The sequence below is a fragment of the Drosophila tropicalis genome, unplaced genomic scaffold (assembly GCF_018151085.1).
Source record: "Drosophila tropicalis isolate 14030-0801.00 unplaced genomic scaffold, ASM1815108v1 contig_593, whole genome shotgun sequence".
In the NCBI taxonomy this organism is placed as follows: domain Eukaryota; kingdom Metazoa; phylum Arthropoda; class Insecta; order Diptera; family Drosophilidae; genus Drosophila; species Drosophila tropicalis.
Window position 1 is genome coordinate 16,190,970 of NW_027173070.1, and position 21,433 is coordinate 16,212,402.

General features: G+C 35.2%; 2 protein-coding genes and 1 non-coding gene across 3 annotated transcripts; 2 read left to right on the top strand and 1 right to left on the bottom strand.

The window, feature by feature from the left end:
- The first annotated feature begins 339 nt into the window (after positions 1-339).
- LOC137577232 (uncharacterized) lies at positions 340-2,177 on the top strand. Its single transcript, XM_068290638.1, has 3 exons — positions 340-463; positions 527-921; positions 995-2,177. The coding sequence occupies exons 1-3, from the start codon at positions 416-418 to the stop codon at positions 2,052-2,054; spliced, it is 1,503 nt and encodes a 500-aa protein (XP_068146739.1). The 5' UTR covers positions 340-415; the 3' UTR covers positions 2,055-2,177.
- Positions 2,178-12,287: 10,110 nt separating this feature from the next.
- Positions 12,288-13,568, bottom strand: LOC137577221 (protein crossbronx-like). The gene has a single exon (XM_068290624.1). It carries the CDS (start codon positions 13,382-13,384, stop codon positions 12,572-12,574), a length of 813 nt encoding a protein of 270 aa, XP_068146725.1. The 5' UTR covers positions 13,385-13,568; the 3' UTR covers positions 12,288-12,571.
- Positions 13,569-20,820: 7,252 nt separating this feature from the next.
- On the top strand, positions 20,821-20,892 carry TRNAR-UCG (transfer RNA arginine (anticodon UCG)). The gene has a single exon. It is a non-coding gene; the product is annotated as a tRNA-Arg (tRNA).
- The last annotated feature ends 541 nt before the right edge of the window (positions 20,893-21,433 follow it).

Here is a 21,433-nt window from a genome sequence, read left to right on the forward strand (position 1 = left end):
TAGTTTTTATGAACAAATTTCAAATATTCTCCAGGTATGCACATCGGTACCCTATGAAAAAAATTTACAAAAAACCCTTTTTTATTTTTCGAGTAGAAAAAAAGTCTAAATAGGATGGAAAGCAACTAGATTCTGGTAAATTTTAAATTGCATTACCAATAAATTCTAAGCAATAGAGGTAAGAACTATTAGTTACATAAGCCAACATTAGAATCGACAATGTCATGGCTAATCAGATCCTTGACAATTGCCATTAAAAAAAATTGTTATTCAACCAAGTCGTGGAAAATTTAAATAAAAATGGTATGATTCCGTCATTTGTTAAAAAATGTCGTTTCTTGTTAGACTTGTTTTGATATTTTGTGGTCTTTCGATCATAAATGCAAAAGAATTCCAACAAGACTATTGTAACACAATGCTGTGTCCAAAAGGCAAGCATGTTGCATGTGAAAATAACATAAAAGTAAGTAATTTAACAAGTAAAAAATATCTCATTAAATTCCTAATCAAAAGTATCAATTTGTAGAGCTATGGCAAAAATTGTACAATTGATGCAGAACTTTTGGAACCACCCCAGAAACTACGCGACGGAATAGTGCTACGAATGAATGAATTACGTAATCAATTAGCTGGGGGTGGATTTTCAGGCTTTACGCCAGCTGATCGCATGGCAACGATACAATGGGACTTTGAACTCGCACATTTGGCAAAATTTAATGTACTTAAATGTGTATTGAAGCGTGATATTTGTAGCAATACACTTAAATTCGGCCATGTCGGACAGACTGTATCATATCGAGGCTATAGAAAAAAGATTCCACGATTGGATAAAATCGTATTAAAACAAATAAATACTTGGTTTAAAGAACGCGAAAAGAGTTCAATGAACGACATATTTAAATACAAGGGACCATTCCATGGGTAAGAAAACAAAAAAAAAAAAGTTAATGAAGTTTAATGTCCTCAGATTATAATTGATGGAAATTCTTTTCAGTAAATTCAAGCAGAATTTTTTTCAAATAGCAGTTGGAAAAAACGATCGCATAGGCTGTGCCTTGCTGCAACAGACTCAACACGGATGGTTACAGACCTTTCTAACGTGCAATTATGGCTATTCGCCAGTTATAGGCAAGGAAGTGTATAGGAGCGGCGGAGTAGCTGCCAGCATGTGCCAAACTGGCAAAAATCCATCATTCCCCAATCTTTGTTCAATCGATGAAGTATATAAGAAAGATACAGGCAACGAGGATGAGACTGATTTTAAGTCAGCATCGAAAAAGGTAAAGGGAGACCAATCCAATGTCACCAGTAGCACAGCAGAAGGTTCACCAAAAAACGTGACCGAAACGGTAACAAATACAACCAAAAAACCAACCGAATTAGAATCTGAAAAACCTGGAAATTCTACCGGTAATGGGGAAACCACTCCCGATGGGTCACTTAAATCTCGCACATTTAAAATTTCACCACGAACACAAACAGCTAATAAAACAGAGCCTTCCGATACAGTAGCAACTAATAATACAGAATCTTTCGTATCGTTGCCATCGAATGAAACCGCAACCCAATCAACAGTGCTAGCAAATAGTACAGAAATTTCCACAATCTCGCCAATAACAACGCCCACAACTACTGAAAAAGCAAAACAAACTTCTAACACCAATAAAAGTATCCAACACATTAGTATAATAGGAACAATTTGGAGTTGGTTTGAAACGGCTAACAAAGTTAAAGATATTTTTTTGCGTTTCACTCGACTGATACTACGACTACATGATCTTGCGAAGAAATATCAGATTAAAATTATTACCCAAAATCAAACGGTAGAGATGATTGTAGATGTTTTAAACGTATTTAAGAGAACTCGAAAGGAAAATATCGCCAGCCGTTCGAAAGACGTCGGCGATGCGCTACAAAATCGCCAATTAAGAATGAAAAGTCGCGGCATACGCGGAAGGACAATGAAACAAAAACATAAAAAAATATGGCGAACAAGATCCCAAGATCACCAGCAAGATCTCAGTGATGGTTTGGTTAAATGGAGGACTATTTGAGCAGCATTTTAATTCAATTTAAAATATTTGTCAATTACTACGCGTGAATCAGTAGTTTGATATAGACAAAAGAAAATGTTACCAATTCTTGAATAAATAAATAAAATATATTTTTTGTTTTAAGTTTTTTATATTTAAGACGTTATTTTTGTGGCTTAATTGTCGTCTGCCAGTATATATCTATATTCAAGATTGATAAAGCCGAACTAGTTGAACTAGTGGGAATTTTACTTAAAGTCTATACATAATATACAAATGGTTGCTTCTTTGTCCCTTAAGCTAAATGCGCGCAGGAGTAAATAATTTTTTACTTTCATTTGATTTTTATGCATACACATTCTCAGTTTAATTAGACCAAATTAAGAGTGCACAAAGAGTGCACAATGAGCAGTAGCAGTGGCAGAAGCAGAAGCAGCAGCAGCATCAACAGACAAAAGGGACAAATGGGACAACGAAACAGTGAGCAAAAAATGTTGTACGCCAAGTAAAAGAAAAACGTAGAATGAAACGATGCAATGTGGCGGTAGTTGCAAGCCAACCAAATGACTTAATCGCATTTCTGTGACTTTGTTACTTTACTATCTTGCTCCCCTATCTCTCCCTTCCCTTCTCACGGCATTAAGCTATCTCTCTTTCTCTTACCCTCTGTCTTCTTAGTCCAGACATTTGCTATAAAAATGCAAATGAAACATTCAAGTATAATGCAACGATGGAGCAACCAAGAAATTTGGTATGTCGAAATTTTTTCGAATTGTAGATACCCTCTACTTTTAATAAAATCAGTCTATTCTTAAATAAAATACAAACCAATGGCTCTGAATTCTAGTGCTGTTATAAGTAATTTTTGTATCTCCTTTCTAATCAATAATCATTTAAAATGTGCCTCATTTTTTATCCAGTGAACAATGAACAATTGTTATTCTTATTTATTGTTTACTATGTTCTATGATATCAACATTGTGCAAAAAGATCCAATGAGTAATAAGAAATCGATCTATCATACACCCCTATAAAACATTTTTAGTCCAGGGTATTTTTTTTTTTTTTTTTTTTTTTTTTTGGGAGCCCCACGAAGATGTAATGAAGTGCAAGAGTTACGCCATATCACGATGTTGTCTCTCTGTTTAGTTAATGCCATGGCTAATCCGCGTCCGTTACCTTAATCCCCAACGAACCGAACAATTTTGTTAACAAACGAACATCAAAGGAAATAAAATGTGCAATAAATTTAATTTGTACTGCAGAGTTCTTGGATTATCCAACTTTCTGGATCGAGCAGAGCACTAAATGAGCACTATTAACATATCTGTATACAAAAGTTGGCTGGGATTTGGTTTGAGATGTTGTCTCAAAATAAGAAAAGGCAAAAAACAGAACTAAAAAAAAAAAAAATCTGCCTTACGTTCCTTGTTATCGTTTGCTTTTATCGGTCCAAGTTTAAGTATTCAAAAAGACAAACTCCCCCCCAAAACAAAAAAACAACACCAAAATGGGAATAGTCAGCAACAACCGTGAGCTGACAGTGTGGCTTAAACGGACTTGGACTTGTAGCAGTGTCTACTCTCAACACTTGATCAAAATGCCACAAAGCGATTTGCATATTTTAATTAAATTCGCGCTCTGCTCCGGAACTAAAAAACAACAAAAAAAAAAAAATGGGCAAAAAGAAATGAAAAGTGCACAAAAAGAAAAGCGCAACACGGCGACGTGGGTGTCAAAGAAGGAACGGAGGGGAGCCAGGGTTGTGGGTGGGGTTTTGTGGTGTCTCCGCCTGCTGTCTTTGCCATTTTATAAATATGTAAAAAAGAGTGCAACACATGTGACCACAAGCGTATTAAATTTTGTGCGCGCACTCAACAAAAAGAAGAAATAATAAAATAAAAGCCAACAGGCAGAAGCAAACCTTGCCCACGAAAAAAAGGGCTAAGTGGGATGGCTTAAAAAGCTCCAATAAAAAAAAAAAAAAAAAAAAAAAAGAGATCCTTTGAATCGGTGGGGTGCAACATAGATATGATTGGATAGGAGCTCTGTGTGTGTGTGTGTGTGTGTGCCAAAGGTTACCAACTAGCAAACGCCACAAGGCAACAGAGACTGCAAAAAGGTCACCAATAAATACACTGAAAATTAATTACATACATTTTATATATTTGTCTATTTTTTAAATCGGACGGGACTCTCATAATTCTCAATAATTTGTATTGACTTGCCATAGATTCTTGGTTGGGAATTTCAATGTTTCAATTTTGTGGAGCACCGAAAATATCGTCCTTGTTCAAAAAGCACAGCCCAATCGACAGACTGGCTACATTTCTATTCCCGACATGGTTATGAATTTTAGGATTTTTTAAATAATTTTAAAGAGATATATCCATATACTGTATATCCGTCAATATTTATAAGACTTCTGGTCTCGAAAGTAATTGATTGATATATTTGAGACTTTTTCATCAGTTGAAAACTATTTATTTTAATATGAACTTTTTGAATCACAAGTATCTACCATTAATTAATTAAAACAAATTTTCAACTTCAAAGAAATTCCAATTTCGCTACCATAGGATAAAGAAACTTTTTACAAAACATTGAAAACATTGTAGAGACTAGGTTCTTGGATTAAGATTTATTTTGTTAAACTTATTTAAAAGCTTAAGAAATCATTTTAAATTTGAGTTGTTCTATATAAGAAATAAGGTGTATAAGAGGTCAAGCGTGGTCTGTTGCCCTGGGACCTTAACAAACTCAAAACGACTAGGAATGATATTGTAATTTTAGGCCTGATATTGTTTATATCTTCTAACAAACTATATTAAAACAATTTACTATTTTAAAACACAAACTTTTAGAAGGTCAGCAATTTTGTTCAGTGTAGGCGCCTAAAAGAATTGACCAAATTATACGAGAGGTAGGTAGGTACTGACTACCATATTTTGCCGCTGTTCCTTTCTACAAACCGTGTTTGTACCCTTTTTACTGCAATACCTGCTGCTGCTGTTGGTGCTGCTGCACCAGAGCCTAAGCGCAGTGCAGCATAAAGTGTTAAATTGGATTAATCCACAAGATTTACGCTGCGGGTGATATCAACATGGTAACATGGCAACCAACCAGCTACTAAAGAAACAACAATAGTACATAGACGATGGCATAGGAAGAGTTTAAAGCGAGAAGCAGCCGCCGACAACAGCAACAACATGTTGCTGCTGCTGTGCTGCACAAACACTTGAGTAGCTACAGCAATTTATTAAAACCGGACGCGTGCTTTTACACAACCGGAAATACAAAAGCAACAACACATTGCACACACACCGAGCCACACAACCACAGACTCACATGTTAAGTGTGTCAATGTGGGTTGTTGTTGTTGCTGTTCCTTCTGCTTGACGTCAACAAACCAGGCAAATTTCATTGCAAAATTGGGATTAACGACGTTACCAACAATTGAGAAGCTTCAAGCTGATGTTCAGGCAAAATGATGGTGAGCAGCAACAGGAACAACAACAGCTATAACTGCTGCAACAGCAACACAACTAGAGGCGGTTAATAATGATGCCTTGACAGCAGCAACAGCAACAGCAACATCAACAGCAACAGCAACATTTCTGCAAGCGCGTTGATTATCCCAATCAGCAACACTTTACCAGCGTAAATCTATTTAATTTGCCATTGGCCTATGCAGACCCCTACTTCTCCTCCTCCTACGTCCTTCCCTCAAGAGACTATATACTCCCATCCACTTTTTTGTATGGTGTATACCTAGCAATCAGCTGTTTTCACCGCATCTCTTGTTAAATATAATTGAACCTGTTCTTAGAGTTTTGTTTTGTAATTTATTATTGGCGCATGGATTTCAACTCGAATAGCGAAAATAGCTAAAGTCAGAGAGTTAGAGATAGAAGCTTCAAGCTGAAATGGAATGGAATGATCATGATCATGATGATGATGATCGAGCAGCATGGCATGCGAAGATCGCGCTTTTTTTTACCCAAGATCGTGCTCGACGCGTAATTGATTATTACGAGAGTGTAAGACGATGCACAGGAAAATGCCAGCATAATGATGTATTAGTTAAACTTGACCAACCAACCAACCGGTTCGCATTTCGGCCATGAAATACGGTTTAGAATTAGGACCTATGATTACATGTTTCTTTTCTTTTTCTATCTCTCGGCAGTAGAGAAGTGCGTTGAAATTGAAAAGAAGTGGGCAACATATTGCTTAGGTTACCAGTTTGTTCCTCCTCTTCTTGTTCGGCTGGATTGCACTTTTAACAGCTTGAGGAATGCTGTAAAAACTTTTCTTGTCGGTTCTTATGCAAAAATGTGATAGATAATTGTGAATTTTGGTTCCTATATTCAATTCCAAATCTCCATTTTTAAGTAAGTGTCGAAATGATCAATTTTTTATTAATGACCATGACATTTGGTTTATAGATTAATGATGAGTAACCATCGTTTGCAGAAATTCATACCCAACAGTCATAATTGACTTTTGATCAAAACGACCGCATGGATCATATTCGACAATAAAAAGTTTATGAAAACTGGGTTTTAGCCGGCTTGACGTCAATAAATCTTACTAATTTATAAGCCTTTAATCATATGAAGCACAAAAGGTAAGCAGGTTGTCCGTATAGCTATTTCAAAAACCACCAAGTTATATCATCAGCAGACTTCCCTAAAGAATCCAGAGTTGTACCATGCCTTCAACACTACAAGTAGTTGATTCCATCAGAATTAGTCAAAAAAGGGCTTCGCCTTAAACAACTAACCGTCACGCCCAAGTATTTTTGTTAAAGTATTAATATATAGTACAATATATTCAAAAAAGAAGAATCAGAGAATAAAAACAACAGCATATAAAGTTTATGAATATTCTGCTATATCATGAAAGATATAGAAAGAGAAACAGCGGAAAATTCATTTTAAAACTTCTAAAAACTGCGATACACTGTCCGACTGTCTCAGTTGGACTATTTTTGAATATAAGCCCTTCGAGGAAAAACGCAACCTCCTATGAGTTTTTACGGAAATTGCAAATAAATCCCTTAGTTGTTGAAATTATTGTTTAGGTCAAGGACACAAGATAGCCGCCCTAGAACACATCTTGCAGTTTAAGATTCCAGAGAAGTCATGGCTTTGGACACAGGACAAATAATATCGGCTTTAGAAACCTTGCAGCCATGATATCGAACACATTACCACGGCAGCAATCCAGCGTTTTGGTACTTAAGCCAAGGGAACCCGGCGAATCCCAAAAGTAAAGGGGACCCGCTGCGAAAATATATGAAATTTAACGTCTTATCAGAGGAGAAAACTAAGCAATAAGCATACTTGTTGTTAAAGATCGAAAGGATCGGCTCTTAAAGTAATATAAACTTAGGACACTGAGACCAAAGTAAATTTTTCTAGAATTGAATCGGCTTGGGAGTGCAGAAATATGTAGTACCGTAACAATTTTCTATCAGTCGAACCCAAAGAGAAACAGTATTTGAGAGGATAACTTATGTTCATTCATTTTTCATTTTTCACTAGGATTATAGCTTTCAAAAATTTACATGTTTGTGGTGTTATTTATACCTTAACCCCCACAAAGTAAATATTTGTATAATAGGGCGTTATTTTTCAATGGCACAGTCAACCACAACATGGCACATCTAATGCAGCCAAACGATATTGACAGAACAAAGTACAAAAAAACAAAAAAAAGAAAAAGGAAAATAGAAAAAGTGAAAAAATAAAAGGGCCGCAGACCTCATAACTCATAAAGTGCTACAGACAGCAAATACCAAAGAGTCACAGTCAGAATCAGAATCATAGACGATGTATAAACTAAGCCACACGAAAAAACTTCAATTTTAATTGCTCAACATTAAACGATCGACATCGACATGGGCATGGCGGGCACGGCGGAACTTTTTGGTACTGTCTGTATATGCCACATAGTGCCATAAAATATGCGACTGCGACCGTTTTTCGTTTGTTTGCCATTCATTGGTTTGCATATGCTTCTCTTAGAGCTAACTAAAGCACAGGCTGGGCATATGGACGAGACTGGAGACCAGAGACCCGAACAGACCCAAGCAGAAAGCATTTAGTGTACGATTTGGCGGCGCGAAAAAGATAAACTCATAAATTATGGCATTGAATGTCACTTTGGTTGCAGCAGCAATAGCAATAGCAACACCAGCAACATTACGACGGCAGCAGCGGCAGTTGTTGCCACCGCAAATGCCAAACGCCGACAATGCCAACGACAAGAGTCTCTCTCTCTCTCTGTCTCCCTCTGAAAGCAAGCAGGCAGGCTCGAGGACGTGCTATAGTGTGCGGCACCGGCGATAATGAAGCCCATTTTAAAGTCACTACCATTCAATGCAATTTGATTTACAATCCCATTTCGATTATAATCGATGATGATGTGTGTGCGCGCTTCGACCATGCCATGAACTTGCATATAAATACCAATCTGTGTCGTTTGCCTCACCAAATGCTAAGCAGAATAAGCATTCGATCGGAATCGGATACGAAATCGGGATCGGGTCGTTGTCTGCTGCTGTGGCTGCTGCTGATGCCTGATGTTGTCGTCATCACTGGCGGAGAATTGTGTCCATACACTGCAGCGGGAGTCTCTAGCGGTTTTCCAAAGAAATCGAATTTGAAGACAATCTACCCACAAGCAACAGGATGAACAGTGACCACACAAAGGCATTCCAAGATTAGGATTTATGAAAAACTAAAAGATGAAGATAAACTAACAACTTTTAAAGTCTATTAAAACATATTTCCTTGAAAAGAAAGTACTTTCTCTCACACGTTAATATCTGTAAGACAATTATAAGAGTAGAGTTATTAGAGTAAATAAATAAATTAATACTCTAACATGTTTAAAATGCTTTGGTACGAAAAGTATTTTAAATATATTAAAATCTACTTAATTTTTCACCAATCTAAAAATAAAAATAAACTATCCCATGAAAAAAAGTAGTAAATTTCACTAAAAGCTAAATTTTTCTTCAATTTATCTAGCTTCAAAAAACAAAGTTAAGATTTGTAATCAAGTACACCAAGAAAACAAAAATACCGAGTTCCACGAAACTTCATCAGGTTATATGTACCTATGTATATAAAACGACATTCTGAAAACATCTTGGATATTCATTTTTCTAATACTTATATGATTTTTCAATACTTTTTGAAACTTAAAAATAATTTTTTTTAAATTTATATTGTGAAATTTAAAAAAATATTGGATATTTTTGCAAAAGAAAACTCTTAAACTTTAGCATTTCTTTCTTCTTTTAGTGTACTGTTGGATTTATACTTTTTCGGGTAAAGTGAGTATTCAAAGCAAGACTTGAATATTAGCTGCATATCTGGTTAATCTAAGAACTCAAAATATCAGTTTCCATTCGACATTGAAATAGCAAAACACTTAATAGAAATGTCATTAAAATATTTAAAATATTTAACAAATAATACTTTATAAATCTTTTTTCACTTACAAAAAACAAAATGATAAACTTTCCCATTTATAATAAAAACCCAATTAGAGTAAATATTGCAAAAATAAAAAAGAAACAATATACATATCTCTCAACATTTTTACTTTCGTTGTTCAACTGGAAACACTGTGCCGTCGGTTGGTAATGTTGTCCAATATGATCGTCCCGTTGTCTACGGTGTCTTCGGTTTACCTGTTGGCGCAATTGAACTTGAATACGATTTAGCTTTGGCGTTTTAGTTTAGTTAGACCCGCCAACTTGTCAGACAAACGAATACGAAACTAACGAACCTACAGCCGCCAGGCCAAGTCCCCCCACACAAGTCGAAGAGTCTCATCTCTCTTGAAGTTCTCCCTCGCCGCGACGGGTCGTGGTCGTATTCGCCGCAGTGGTGGCAATTGTTTTGATGACTGTTGATAACTGAAGCAGCAGGGGATGGCGACCAGGATACCACCAGGGAATGATGATGGGCTCACAAAATGCAAGGAAACAGAAGAAAGAAACAATAGGCTTTATATTTTGTCACGTGTTGCCGCTCAGCCCTTGTGTTAAAGTAAGTTTTTTTTTTCTCAAAAATTTATGGCCTTTAATTAAAAAAGCTTTGAAAAAATCAACACATTTTATGCTTCTTGAATGATTCTTTCCACAAATTTCATAAGTTGTTCAAACAAAAAGGAAAAAAAATTACTTACTAAAATATAAAATATTTGATATCATTTAAAATTTTATTTCATTTATGTTTAAAGAACCTTTGCAAAAATATTATTGCCAATCACTGCAAGGGCAAAATTAGCAAAAATAAATAAAATAGTAACTCTGACTTTTGATAATGTTTTTGTCAAAACAAGTATATTAATAAAAGATATAGATAGAACTATTGATTAAGTTAATGATGATAGATTAAGTAATTAGGTATACTAATTAGCATTGCCATAGTTGTCTTATTTTGTGCCTTAGAGAAGTGTCGGGCTCAAGCCACATTAAGTATGCAATGCCATTAGGAGAAATGCAAATACAGGCAAATACATTTTAGCCCAAGTTATTAGTTTAGAAAGAGAGAGAGAGAGAGAGTCTGTTAATGTAATGTTGCCGTCTGTCTCGCCCACTTGCAACAGTCCCTCGAAATACTAAAAGCTAGGTTAGAAATGGCCTAAAATATGGCCAAATGCACTTTCCACTCAGCCATAATCCATAATAATTTTACGACAAATTTGCAGAAGTCAAGAAGGCCCAAAAAAGGGAGGCTATGATCATCAGAGAACAGTCTGCACAGGCAAAGTGCAGTTATAAATCAAATTGTCACATTTGGTTTATATGCACCAACTGATGATAATGATGACGACGGCTTGGATACACTTTTTGTAGATGCAGACAGCAATTACTATGGGATAGAATTTAGATACATATATGTCGACATAATTAGCAAATGCACTCAAAAATATATTTTAGATACAGATATAATTACTTTAGCAATTAATTCGTTCATTAAAATACTCTTGATTAAAAGTTCATTCTTGGTAAAAGTTTTGTCTATGAATGGAAAACATTGTAAAGCATTTTTGTTTATTTATTTTCCCTTTTAGCCACTATATACACACACACATACACAGTCGCACACACATATATATTTTCTATTGTTGTGGCAATGGACAAAAACAACCCGTGTTGTTTAACCAAATGCAACAAATGTATTCTTTAAATTGAACAATGTGAACAACCATTTATTAGACAATTAATATTTACAAGATTCATTACAATTGCAATAGAAATACAAATTCTCGTGTTAAGCGAAAAAGGGACATTTAATTACATGTGAACAGGAAAATAATAAATATTTTGAATACCTTTATGGGGGAAAGGTCAAGTGTGTGACAATTAAAACAATACATTCGCAAAAAGATACCAACATGCCCACATAGAGGGATAGGAGGGATGAGACACAGGGGAGCTGATTTTTCTGCGTGGAAGAAGACTGCCGTATTTTGATGCCTTGCATCATAATCGGATAAAAGGTGAAGTGGAGTGTTAAAATGGGAGTCATAAACGGATGCCAAAGTCGATCCAAGCCAAATTTTGACGGTCATTTAGAGTCTTGTTACCTTTAATAAGTTTATAAACCCTCCTAAACTATAATTAACTTGTTACATATGCAAATGGTCAAGCCTACATAGCATTATAAACTATTGCACTAACATACACCTAAAGTCAACTTTAAAATTAGGAAATAAAATCCATATATTTTTCCGTTTCACATCGGTGATAAATCGTTGCAGATATTTGCGAAAAGTTAGTTTATAGGCTCTTCATTCAAATGTTTTTAAATATCTCAATCTATATTAAGTACAAATGTACAATGTGTAACTCAAGTTCAAACTTTATGAGCTATTGAGGTGAAAGATACTTAGTATTATGCAGCACATGATTATGATGATTCATTATTGGGGTAAGGTGTGGATAACTGATGGGTTCTAGACCGTTAGTTTCTATGGAAGCTACATATTTGTATGATTTAGTGATCTGACCCTGATGAATCCGAAATTTACAAGGCGTTGCCCACTTTCGAAATATACTGCTTTAACAGTCATAGAGGAGTTTAAGTTAATTCTGACGGACCGACATAGTTATATGACCTCCACTTGTTATCCCTTATACAGTCCGGCCATATGTATGTTAATCGATCCTTATAACTTTACTAACTTTATCTGATATAATTCTGATCGCACTCAAAATACATAGAGTATTCAGTATATTTAGTTTTTTATTGTTTTGAAATGTTTACTATTATTATCACTTTCGTTTAGAATTTGTTTAAGCTTTTCATTTATAATGTACAAAATGTCAGGAATTGAAAATAATCAAGCTATGAAGAAGCAGCAGCTTTCATCCAAATTATGTATGGTCTAGCAATCCAATTTAGATGAAACTCTTCAATTCGAATAACGCAAAGTTAAAATTAAAAATAATTAAAATTAACTTGTCGATTCGAATTATGGAATCATCTAAATTAAATCACTTTCTAATGCTACAAACGTCGACTATTGGCGGTGACTTTGAGATTCTTTTCTTTACGATTTTTTCTGTTTACCGGGACGTCTTTTTTGTCTTCCTCCTCATTCAACTGTCTGGCCGAATCAATGCGTGCTACACATTTAGCTGGCAATGAAGTAGACACTGTAGCCACCATATTGTGCCAATTGGATGGCTTAAGCTGTCCCATAGCCTTTTCGTGACGATCGGCAGAGTATGGCTCAAAGACAATATAATGAGCATCATTGGTAGGGGGCTTGTCGTACATATGCTTTCTGCTAAATACTATGCTCTCTTCCACACGCTTTATGTACTCCATGCGGTTTTTCGATAATAAGTTCAATGCTTCCCTATTATGGACTTCGTTCAGTGTGACCGTATCGCCACTAGGTGTTTCTGTCACACAAACACTACCCTCAGGATCAGAGAAAATGGCTTGAATATATTTTAAAATTTGCCAAATGTGATGCTGATCCTTTTTCCATTCCCTAAAACAGGGCGTTAGATCCAATGATTTGGTTACCGGACAAATATGAGGATGGAAAACCTCTGTTTGAAAGATAACCGTTGGCAAGCTAACGTCCTCGGGAAAATTATCGGGAAGTAAAATGGAAAAGCGAAACATACTTTCAGCATAGATGCCGCTATGTATAAAGATAACTCCAAACCAATGCAGTCCACTGGCATAGCTGGGTAGAGCATAGATATTCTTAAGTTCCGCTTGTTTAATTAGTTTGTATTCACCCAGAACCCTATAACCTTGGTTGATCAGTGCCATTTTCTGGGCATTTCTTAGTGTTCGCCACATGATTGGGTCCTTACACCTGCTTGGGAGGGTCCTTCACATACAAAGAGCACTGAACGCACCACAAATTTGTTAAAACTTGTTAATTTACATAACCGGAAAAACTAAAAAAAATTTAGAAATAGGCTGGGTAAATGTAATGGCAGTGAGTGTAATGTGTTGAAAGTTCAATAACTGAACTGACAATACTTTGTAAGTATTTTTTTGAAAGTTATGACAAAATATACAAATCCGACTTTGATTTACGTTATTTTTAAAGCAGTCCTCGATGCACTATTATTTGATCATGACGATACTGGGATAGACTTATTTTAGTTACTAAAGGAAGTTTTGTCTTTTCGTGGCATTATTTTTATCTTTCATAACTTATACAAGCTAAAAGTTTAGATGCTAAGCCTCATTATTCTAAGCCTTACATATGAACTTACTAGAAATATATGTAGATAAAACCAAAAAAAAGAAAACGGTTTGTGTCCACGTCTCCATGGAAAAAGACAGACAACAAAAAACTACAACTATGTCCAACCGCGCACAACCAAGCAACAAACAACAAGAGACCAACGAAACTCGAGTATCTCTGCCCCTGAGATACTCCTCCTCGGTTCTATGACCGTGGTGGTAACCGCTGTTGCAACTCGCAACTGGTACTCAGCGGCATATTCAATCATGTCAAGTGTAATAATTTTACGAATAGAGCAGATATGGATATGGATATGGCCTGGCAGAAAACAACCAGCATACACGCATGCACTTAGGGAGAACTCTGATGCTGCATGGACAACGGCACATTGGACATTGCAATGCGAGGGTCAATCATAGAGTTACTTACGCTGTCAATTGCTTGAGTTTGAATTTCTAGATTCACTTTGGAAAAGTGGAAAGTACACACTGTTTAACTATTTAACAGTAGAATGCCATCAAGTGTTTTTAATCACTTAGCTTTAATAAAATTTAATAGTGTCCTATATTTTGAAATTTTATTAGTATAACAAAGACTCAAACACTCACTTAAAGTATCTACAGGGCAAATTTTGCATACTGGTCTACATGGAAATAAGTATTTTGACTTTAAAAATATTTTTATTTGAGTTTGGAGAGTTGTTTGTGCATTCTGTCCTCAAAAATTATTATTATTATTCAAAATCAAGACGCACAAAGAAAATGATTTATAGTTCTCAAGATAAGAGCTCATCCTACATAATTATTTTTTTTAGCATTTTAGATTTTTCCAAAATATTATAGTGAAGCTTAAATTGTATAGTGTTGTGAATAGAATTGTTTACCCAAAGGATAACCAAAATTACTACGACAAATTTAGAAGGATTAAAAAATCCAAGTTAACTCAAAAGTAAAAGTAAAATATTTCAAATAATCAATTCAGTAGTTTCTTATCCAATAGTAAGGTCAAAGTCAAAAATTTATATGATTTAGTTGGGGAAAAAAATATACTTAATTCGGAGAACAAGTTCCTCGTACTTAGAAGCTTTCATGCATCCCTCGTGCACAAATTCCATGACCGTTTGTAGATTTTTGATTTATTGTTGCTGTGATGTTGTGATGTACGGTTCTTTCACGCACTTGCAACATAATGTGGCATTATAATGTCGCATGTTTTGAGCAAACGCATACGCCATAGCAAGAGCGAGTGAGAGAGAAGGATGATGCGTGTGTATGTGTGTGTTTGTGTGATTTGTTTTGAATTTATTATGTGACGGAAGTGTCGGTGGTCGCAGCTTTATAAACTTCAACTGGTTCAACAAACGGAGGTTTCTATTTGTCTTCCCCTGTTTGTATTTTTCGTTCTCTCTTTATTTTTTGCATACCAATGATCGGACGTTGCTGCTAATTGGCAGAGTGCGCACCTTCCTCTGACATTTGGCTTCAGAAATGCCACAGGGCAAAGTAGCAAATTAACTTTTGATATTTTTTGGCATTTTTTGTAATTTTTTCAGCAAACATATCCGAGAGACACACTCTGACAGCAACAGACAGACAGCCAGCCAATGACGCTTCTTTGATAAGTTCAACCCAGAATATGAAAACCCCCAAAAAAAAAAAATAAGAATTCACCAAAAATTGTAAATAAACGTGCAACAGATAACAGCAAACAGAGAAGGGCAACAAGAAGAGGAAAAAGAACCCGAGAATTAAAATGAAATAAAATTTTTGTACGTTCGTTCGTTCTGCTGAAATGCAACTCATTAAAAATTATACTCTGTTATGATATGATATGATATGATACGTTATGATTCGTTCGCGACCAGAAGGAGCAGAAGAAACTTTCTTCCCTTCTTTTTTCTCTTCGCTCTGGCGAACGTTGGTTAACGCCAGTTGTCAGATCATTGACATGGGTGTAACACCCAGGCGTGGAAAGGGTTATACCCACATGCAATCCCAGGGGGGGATTGCCTTTACCTCAATTTCACCTACACTAAAAACTGAACGTTGCGTTTGTGTATTTGTGGGCGAACTGTAACCCATGTCAAAATGTTTGGCCAATGGCAATTGCTAATACAAACACGAGGTGAGTTTTTGCAGTAAGGTGACTTTAATTTGAGTCAAGAGTATCTGTAGTCCATAAACAAATCTTGATATTGGAAAGGGTCATTTACATCATTTAGAAGGGAAAACATTTTGCAAATTGTTTTTTAGTGTTTTTTTCTTTACTAGATATTCTAACTTATTGTAGGTTCGCCGTTTTATTAAGAGCGTATTCTAATAAAAATAAAATACTTATAAAACCTTTTATTTAAAGGAATTAAAGTGTCATTAACAAGAAGTTCAAAAAAGAAAGCCAAAGGTTCAAATTATATTTTCAAAAATGCTCAGTCATAAATTGAATTAAAAAAAATAAAGTTTTAAAGTTGTCATCATTTGTCATTTTAGTTTTTGAGGTTTAAGAACTTAAACCTAAAATTCAATTTCGGTTATGTATTTTGTTTTGAATATTTACATTAACCAACACACATGAATGTATATTCACAAACTGCATGCTTCTAATTAAAAGTGTAGGATATGCTCAAAGTCTAATAACTGCTTTGAATTTTTATAACTAACAATGAAGGAAAAAGTAATTAAAAAGTATTTAAGTCTTAAGTTATGAAAAATGAAATGCATATAACAAAACATCATGAGCAGACCAATTAAGTCTGAATTTAAAAACTTATTTTCTAAACTGTTTTTACAAAGTTAAGACTAAAATTAATGAATTAAATACTTTCCAAACACACCTCGTCTGTGGCTTGGTGGATTCGTGTTCAAAAGTTCAACCGTTCAAGTTTAGGCAGCACCTGTGCGAAATTGCTTGTCACCTGGAAGGGGCCAAAACGCAACATTCAATTTTAGCTGTTAAGTATTTTACCTCAACCTAATATGCGGGCAGCAATATTTCTTTTTGCCCTTTTGCTTCTTATCAGCTTTCTTCTTTATTTATGCTACGTTGCATTTTGGGTTTCGCCTTTTGGGAGTTAAAACAACGTCGCCCCCTTCGTCCAGTTGCCCCATCGCTCCTGCTGAGACTCTACTCCACTCCGTTGGCATTTTTGTAATACGGTGGCATATAACACTTAAGTGCTTGTTGTTGTTTTATAAGATAAACTTTTTGGCGAGGCGGCCCACATCCATATCCCTCCACAACTTCAGTGTGTCCAAAAATAAGAAAGCCAGTAAAACAGAATATAACGCGATGTCAATTTCATTTACTGGCACTTTCATTAAACCAGCACACACTCACACACACAAATGAATGAATAAGACGGTATAAAAGAATAAATACACACGAAATGAAATAAAATTAAAGATGTGGCATGCTTTAACCATTTGGCTGGCCATTTGGTTGCTTGAAATAAATGAAATTGCTTTATTGTAAAACTTTATGAAGTTTATTTAATTGAAAGTGTAAATGTGTGGATACAACTGTACAACTTATATGCACATCCTTCTGACTACTTTGAAAATATATTCTTCTTAATCGGAATAATACAAGAAAAAATGATATGGAACGGCTTTGTGCTTGTGTAAGTTGCAAGTAAAATAAACTTTTGTTTTGTTTTGTTAAGGACTCCTCAATAGATTTCCTAAGAAACATTGAAGGAATCTTATAATGCTAAAAATTGTTCACTAAGGAGAGAATATTCTATAAAGTCCTAACGCGAAATTGTCGTGAAAATATTTATAAAGGTATCATAATTAATCACTATGGATACAAATGATAGTCCAATCGAAAGGTTTTTTTTTATATAGATTAGAACTAATGTTTCAAAAAGGAATTTGGAAATGCGTTCCAAAACGACATTAATAACAGGAAGAGTGCGAAACGGGAGGGAAATTTCTTAAAATGTGTCTTTAATGCAAATTCTTGTACTGCTTTTTGCATACTTTAGGGAGCAAAGTCTTTACATTTCTGAGTTCTATATCCGTCACTGACCTAACAACAGGTTTTTTTGTTGAATTTATCGCCACCAATGTAGCATTATTAGTAGTTTTTGTCCAATGTCCAACCTTTTTGAAGCATTTTACTAGCAAATTTGACAGGTCATTTTGTCAGAGATTTGGCCTACCCGAAAGTGATTTTTATACCCTTGCAAAAAGGGTATATTAATTTTGGTCAGAAGTGTGCAACGCATAGAACGAAGCATCTCCGACCATACAAAGTATATATATTCTTGATCAGCACGACGAGACGAGTTCAAATAGCCATGTCCGTCCGTCCGTCCGTCTGGATCAACGCAAACTCCTCCTAGACCGTAAGAGCTACAGAGCTGAAATTTTGCACCTAGGCTTGTATATACTGCAGGCGTTGTATATCTCGGATTCAGCCGGATCGGACCACTATATCATATAGCTCCCATACAAACCCCAAAGTCACGAACAGTGACTTTTCTCAATAACTTCGTTATTTTCTATGTTAATATCGTGAAACTTAATATTAGAGAGTTTATTACGCTTTTAAACGACTGTGCCAAATTTGATCAAGATCGGATCGAAACGATCGTTCGAAAACAGTGACTTTTGTAAATAACTTCGTTACTTTTACCGCGATTGCTTTCAAATTAAACATTTGTTAGTTTAGTATATCTGTTAATGACTGTGCCGAATTTGATAAAGATCGGGTGACTATATCATATAGCTCCCATAGGAACGATCGGGCGAAAACAGTGACTTTTGTAAATAACTTCGTTACTTTTAAAGTGATTGTTTTCAAATTAAACATTTCTTAATTTAATATATCTGTTAATGACTGTGTCGAATTTGATAAAGATCGGGTGACTATATCATATAGCTATATTCGTTATTTCCTATGATTGTAGGCCATTCTTTTCGCAAACATAAGCCTTTTTAGATAAAACGTTCTTCCACATTGATGGCTAATAGGTAAGGAAAGAGTTACCAAAAAAGTTGCAAGGGTATACAAACTTTGACGCGGTCAAAGTTAGCCCCGGCCCTCTGGTTTTTTTTAGTTTGAGCCAAAAATTCAAGTCGAACGGCAAATTAAAATTGATGAAAAACAGCTTGTTCAGCTGAAACCCCAATAACTATTCGCCCTGCCTTGACCGCGTAGTCTCAAATCAGGCTAATGGCACGTGCTTATCAAGCGTATCAGTTGTAAGTAGTTTGAGTATTATGTAACTATTAAGTTATTGAAACCGATTTAGGACGACGATAAGTGCGCTATAGAAAATTGAAAAGGAGGAACTCAACTTTAAGTGTGGGTATAAAATGGAATTTATAATATTTTACCACACAGACTTGAACTGAAGATTCCCAATTCAAATAAGCGTATAAACATACATATTGAACTGGGATGGGGGATAGTGAATGCAGAACAATTATGCAATTGTTTGTGAAGCAAATAAAATCAAGCCAAACAGCACCCGATGGCCGATGGTCGATGGCAAATCGAAAACAGCAGCGCTGACTTGGCTTGAAAACGCCAAATCGATATGCAAATAAAAAAGAATGAGGCGTAGACACAAATCGCAAAACGAGCACCCTTCTCCTTGCCTTCTTTCGTTTCCTACCATCTCTGACCTGCTTCATCAGCCCCGGACTCGCTAACTCTTCCCCTTTATGTTCCACCTAAAGCCGTTTTGTCCAAATTCGTCGCTGAAAGCCTAAACTGGCTGCCTGGCTGCTGACTGGGCCTAGTGGACTTTGGTGGTCCGCTCTTGGTCGCCTGGCCTCCATGTGTATTGGTTTCAGTTTGCTTTTGAGGTTTTTTTTTCTTCTTTTTTTGTTTGTTTTCGTTTTTGTTTTTGCTGCAATTGCTACCAATTGTGCATGCAATTTATTTTTAAAGAAATAATTGCTTTGCCGCATGTTTCGCCTCCCGTTCGCCTTTCGTTTGTGTCCTGGCCTGATCCAATAGCGGCTGCTCTGTGCGATTATGCAAATATTAGGAGTTTTCTTTTTTGTTGTTGTTGTTATTGGTGCTGCTGTTTCTGTATTTCATTCCTAAATAATAATAAAGAACGGGCAAGTAAAAAGAGTCGCAAGTTAGAGACGTGGTCGGTGTTTTGCATAAATTCCAATTTGAATATGCCACACACAGAGAGCGACAGAGAGAGAGAGAAAGACAAATTGTAGATTCTTCTATCCCGAATATCTTCACCTCAAAGCCGGAGCAAATATTTCGCATAAATCAATTAAAGAAATAATTCATTCAAGTTATACGATAATATGTATATTTTTGTGACAATTTGATTTTAAAGGCGGAGCCTAAAAGTAGGCAAGAATTCCATTCTTCATTATCTTCAATCTGTTCTGTGCGACAATTGGGCTAAATCAAACTGGCAATATTCTTTTTCTCAACCATTTACCATATTTAACTTGTTCTTTAACTTAACCATAAATTGTTTTCATGTTATAAACCGTTTGGACGATCCTTTAAACCGGCTGTTTAAAAGTTTGTAACTAAAATTTTGCATCAAATTTATAAATTGTTGGACATTAAAATCAGAAACAATCCAGATCGTTTCTTTTTCATGATCTAATCTCAAATAAAATAATAAAACTATTTTAAGCGACAATAGGATCAAAATAAACTCGACAAGGTGTTGTCTGTTTAAACAAACATCACAAAATGATTTTTACTTTTGAAAATAAAAGTAAAACATGATTGTCATGTTTTGAAACCTGTAATTAATAAAAGCTTCAAATAATATAAAAACCTTGGCATATTTGTTCGACCCTCTAGTTAACTAAACCTACGGTAGAAATTTTAATGACGTAGTATTGAAGACCCGAAAGAGAACGAAATAAAACATAATTATAATTATGTAGAACTCTAAAAAAAAAAAGTGAAAAACAATTGTCAATTTTAATTGATAAATTAAAAACCAAAAAAAAAAAAAAAAATCTTTTTTCAATTTAAAAATAAAATGCATTTAGCTCACACTGTTTTAATATTATAATCCAATTTAAATATCCTTCCATCACAAGCTCCAGTAGCCCAATGGTAGGGCATCGGCCTTCGGAGCCGGGGGTTGTGGGTTCGAGTCCCATCTGGAGTGAAAGCTAGGTAATTTTTTTAATTCATTCATTTAAAATTATGCACGCCAGATACAAAAAACAAGCAGACATACAGAGAACGCGTCCCTGACATTCCACCTCACTTTAAAAATTCTAAAAACAAGTAACTTGTTATTACATAGTGTACTTTTTTGAGAAAAAAAACTAGGTATTTAAGCCAAAGCAAGATCTAATTTATTAATAATATAAGTATTCTAAAACTTTAAAGCCACTTTCACTGTTACATATGAATATATTTGATAAATTTTACTCATTAAAAGACCTATTTATTTGGGTAGAAAATTTTGTTTTTATAAAAGAGAATGAATTCATGTCTCGTTTTGTGTTTTTATAAAAAACGTTTTCTTTTAAGTGGAAAACAATTTAAACAACCACGAGCAGTGATCTTAAAATTTTGGAGCTTGTTAGTGGCAATTTTGTGCAACATTAGTAAGTAATGTCCAAAAGTGAGGTGGATAGTTCAACTCCAGAAATGGCTAAAGTTAGGTTGAGGTTGTGAGCCCTATAAGTCATTCATTATGT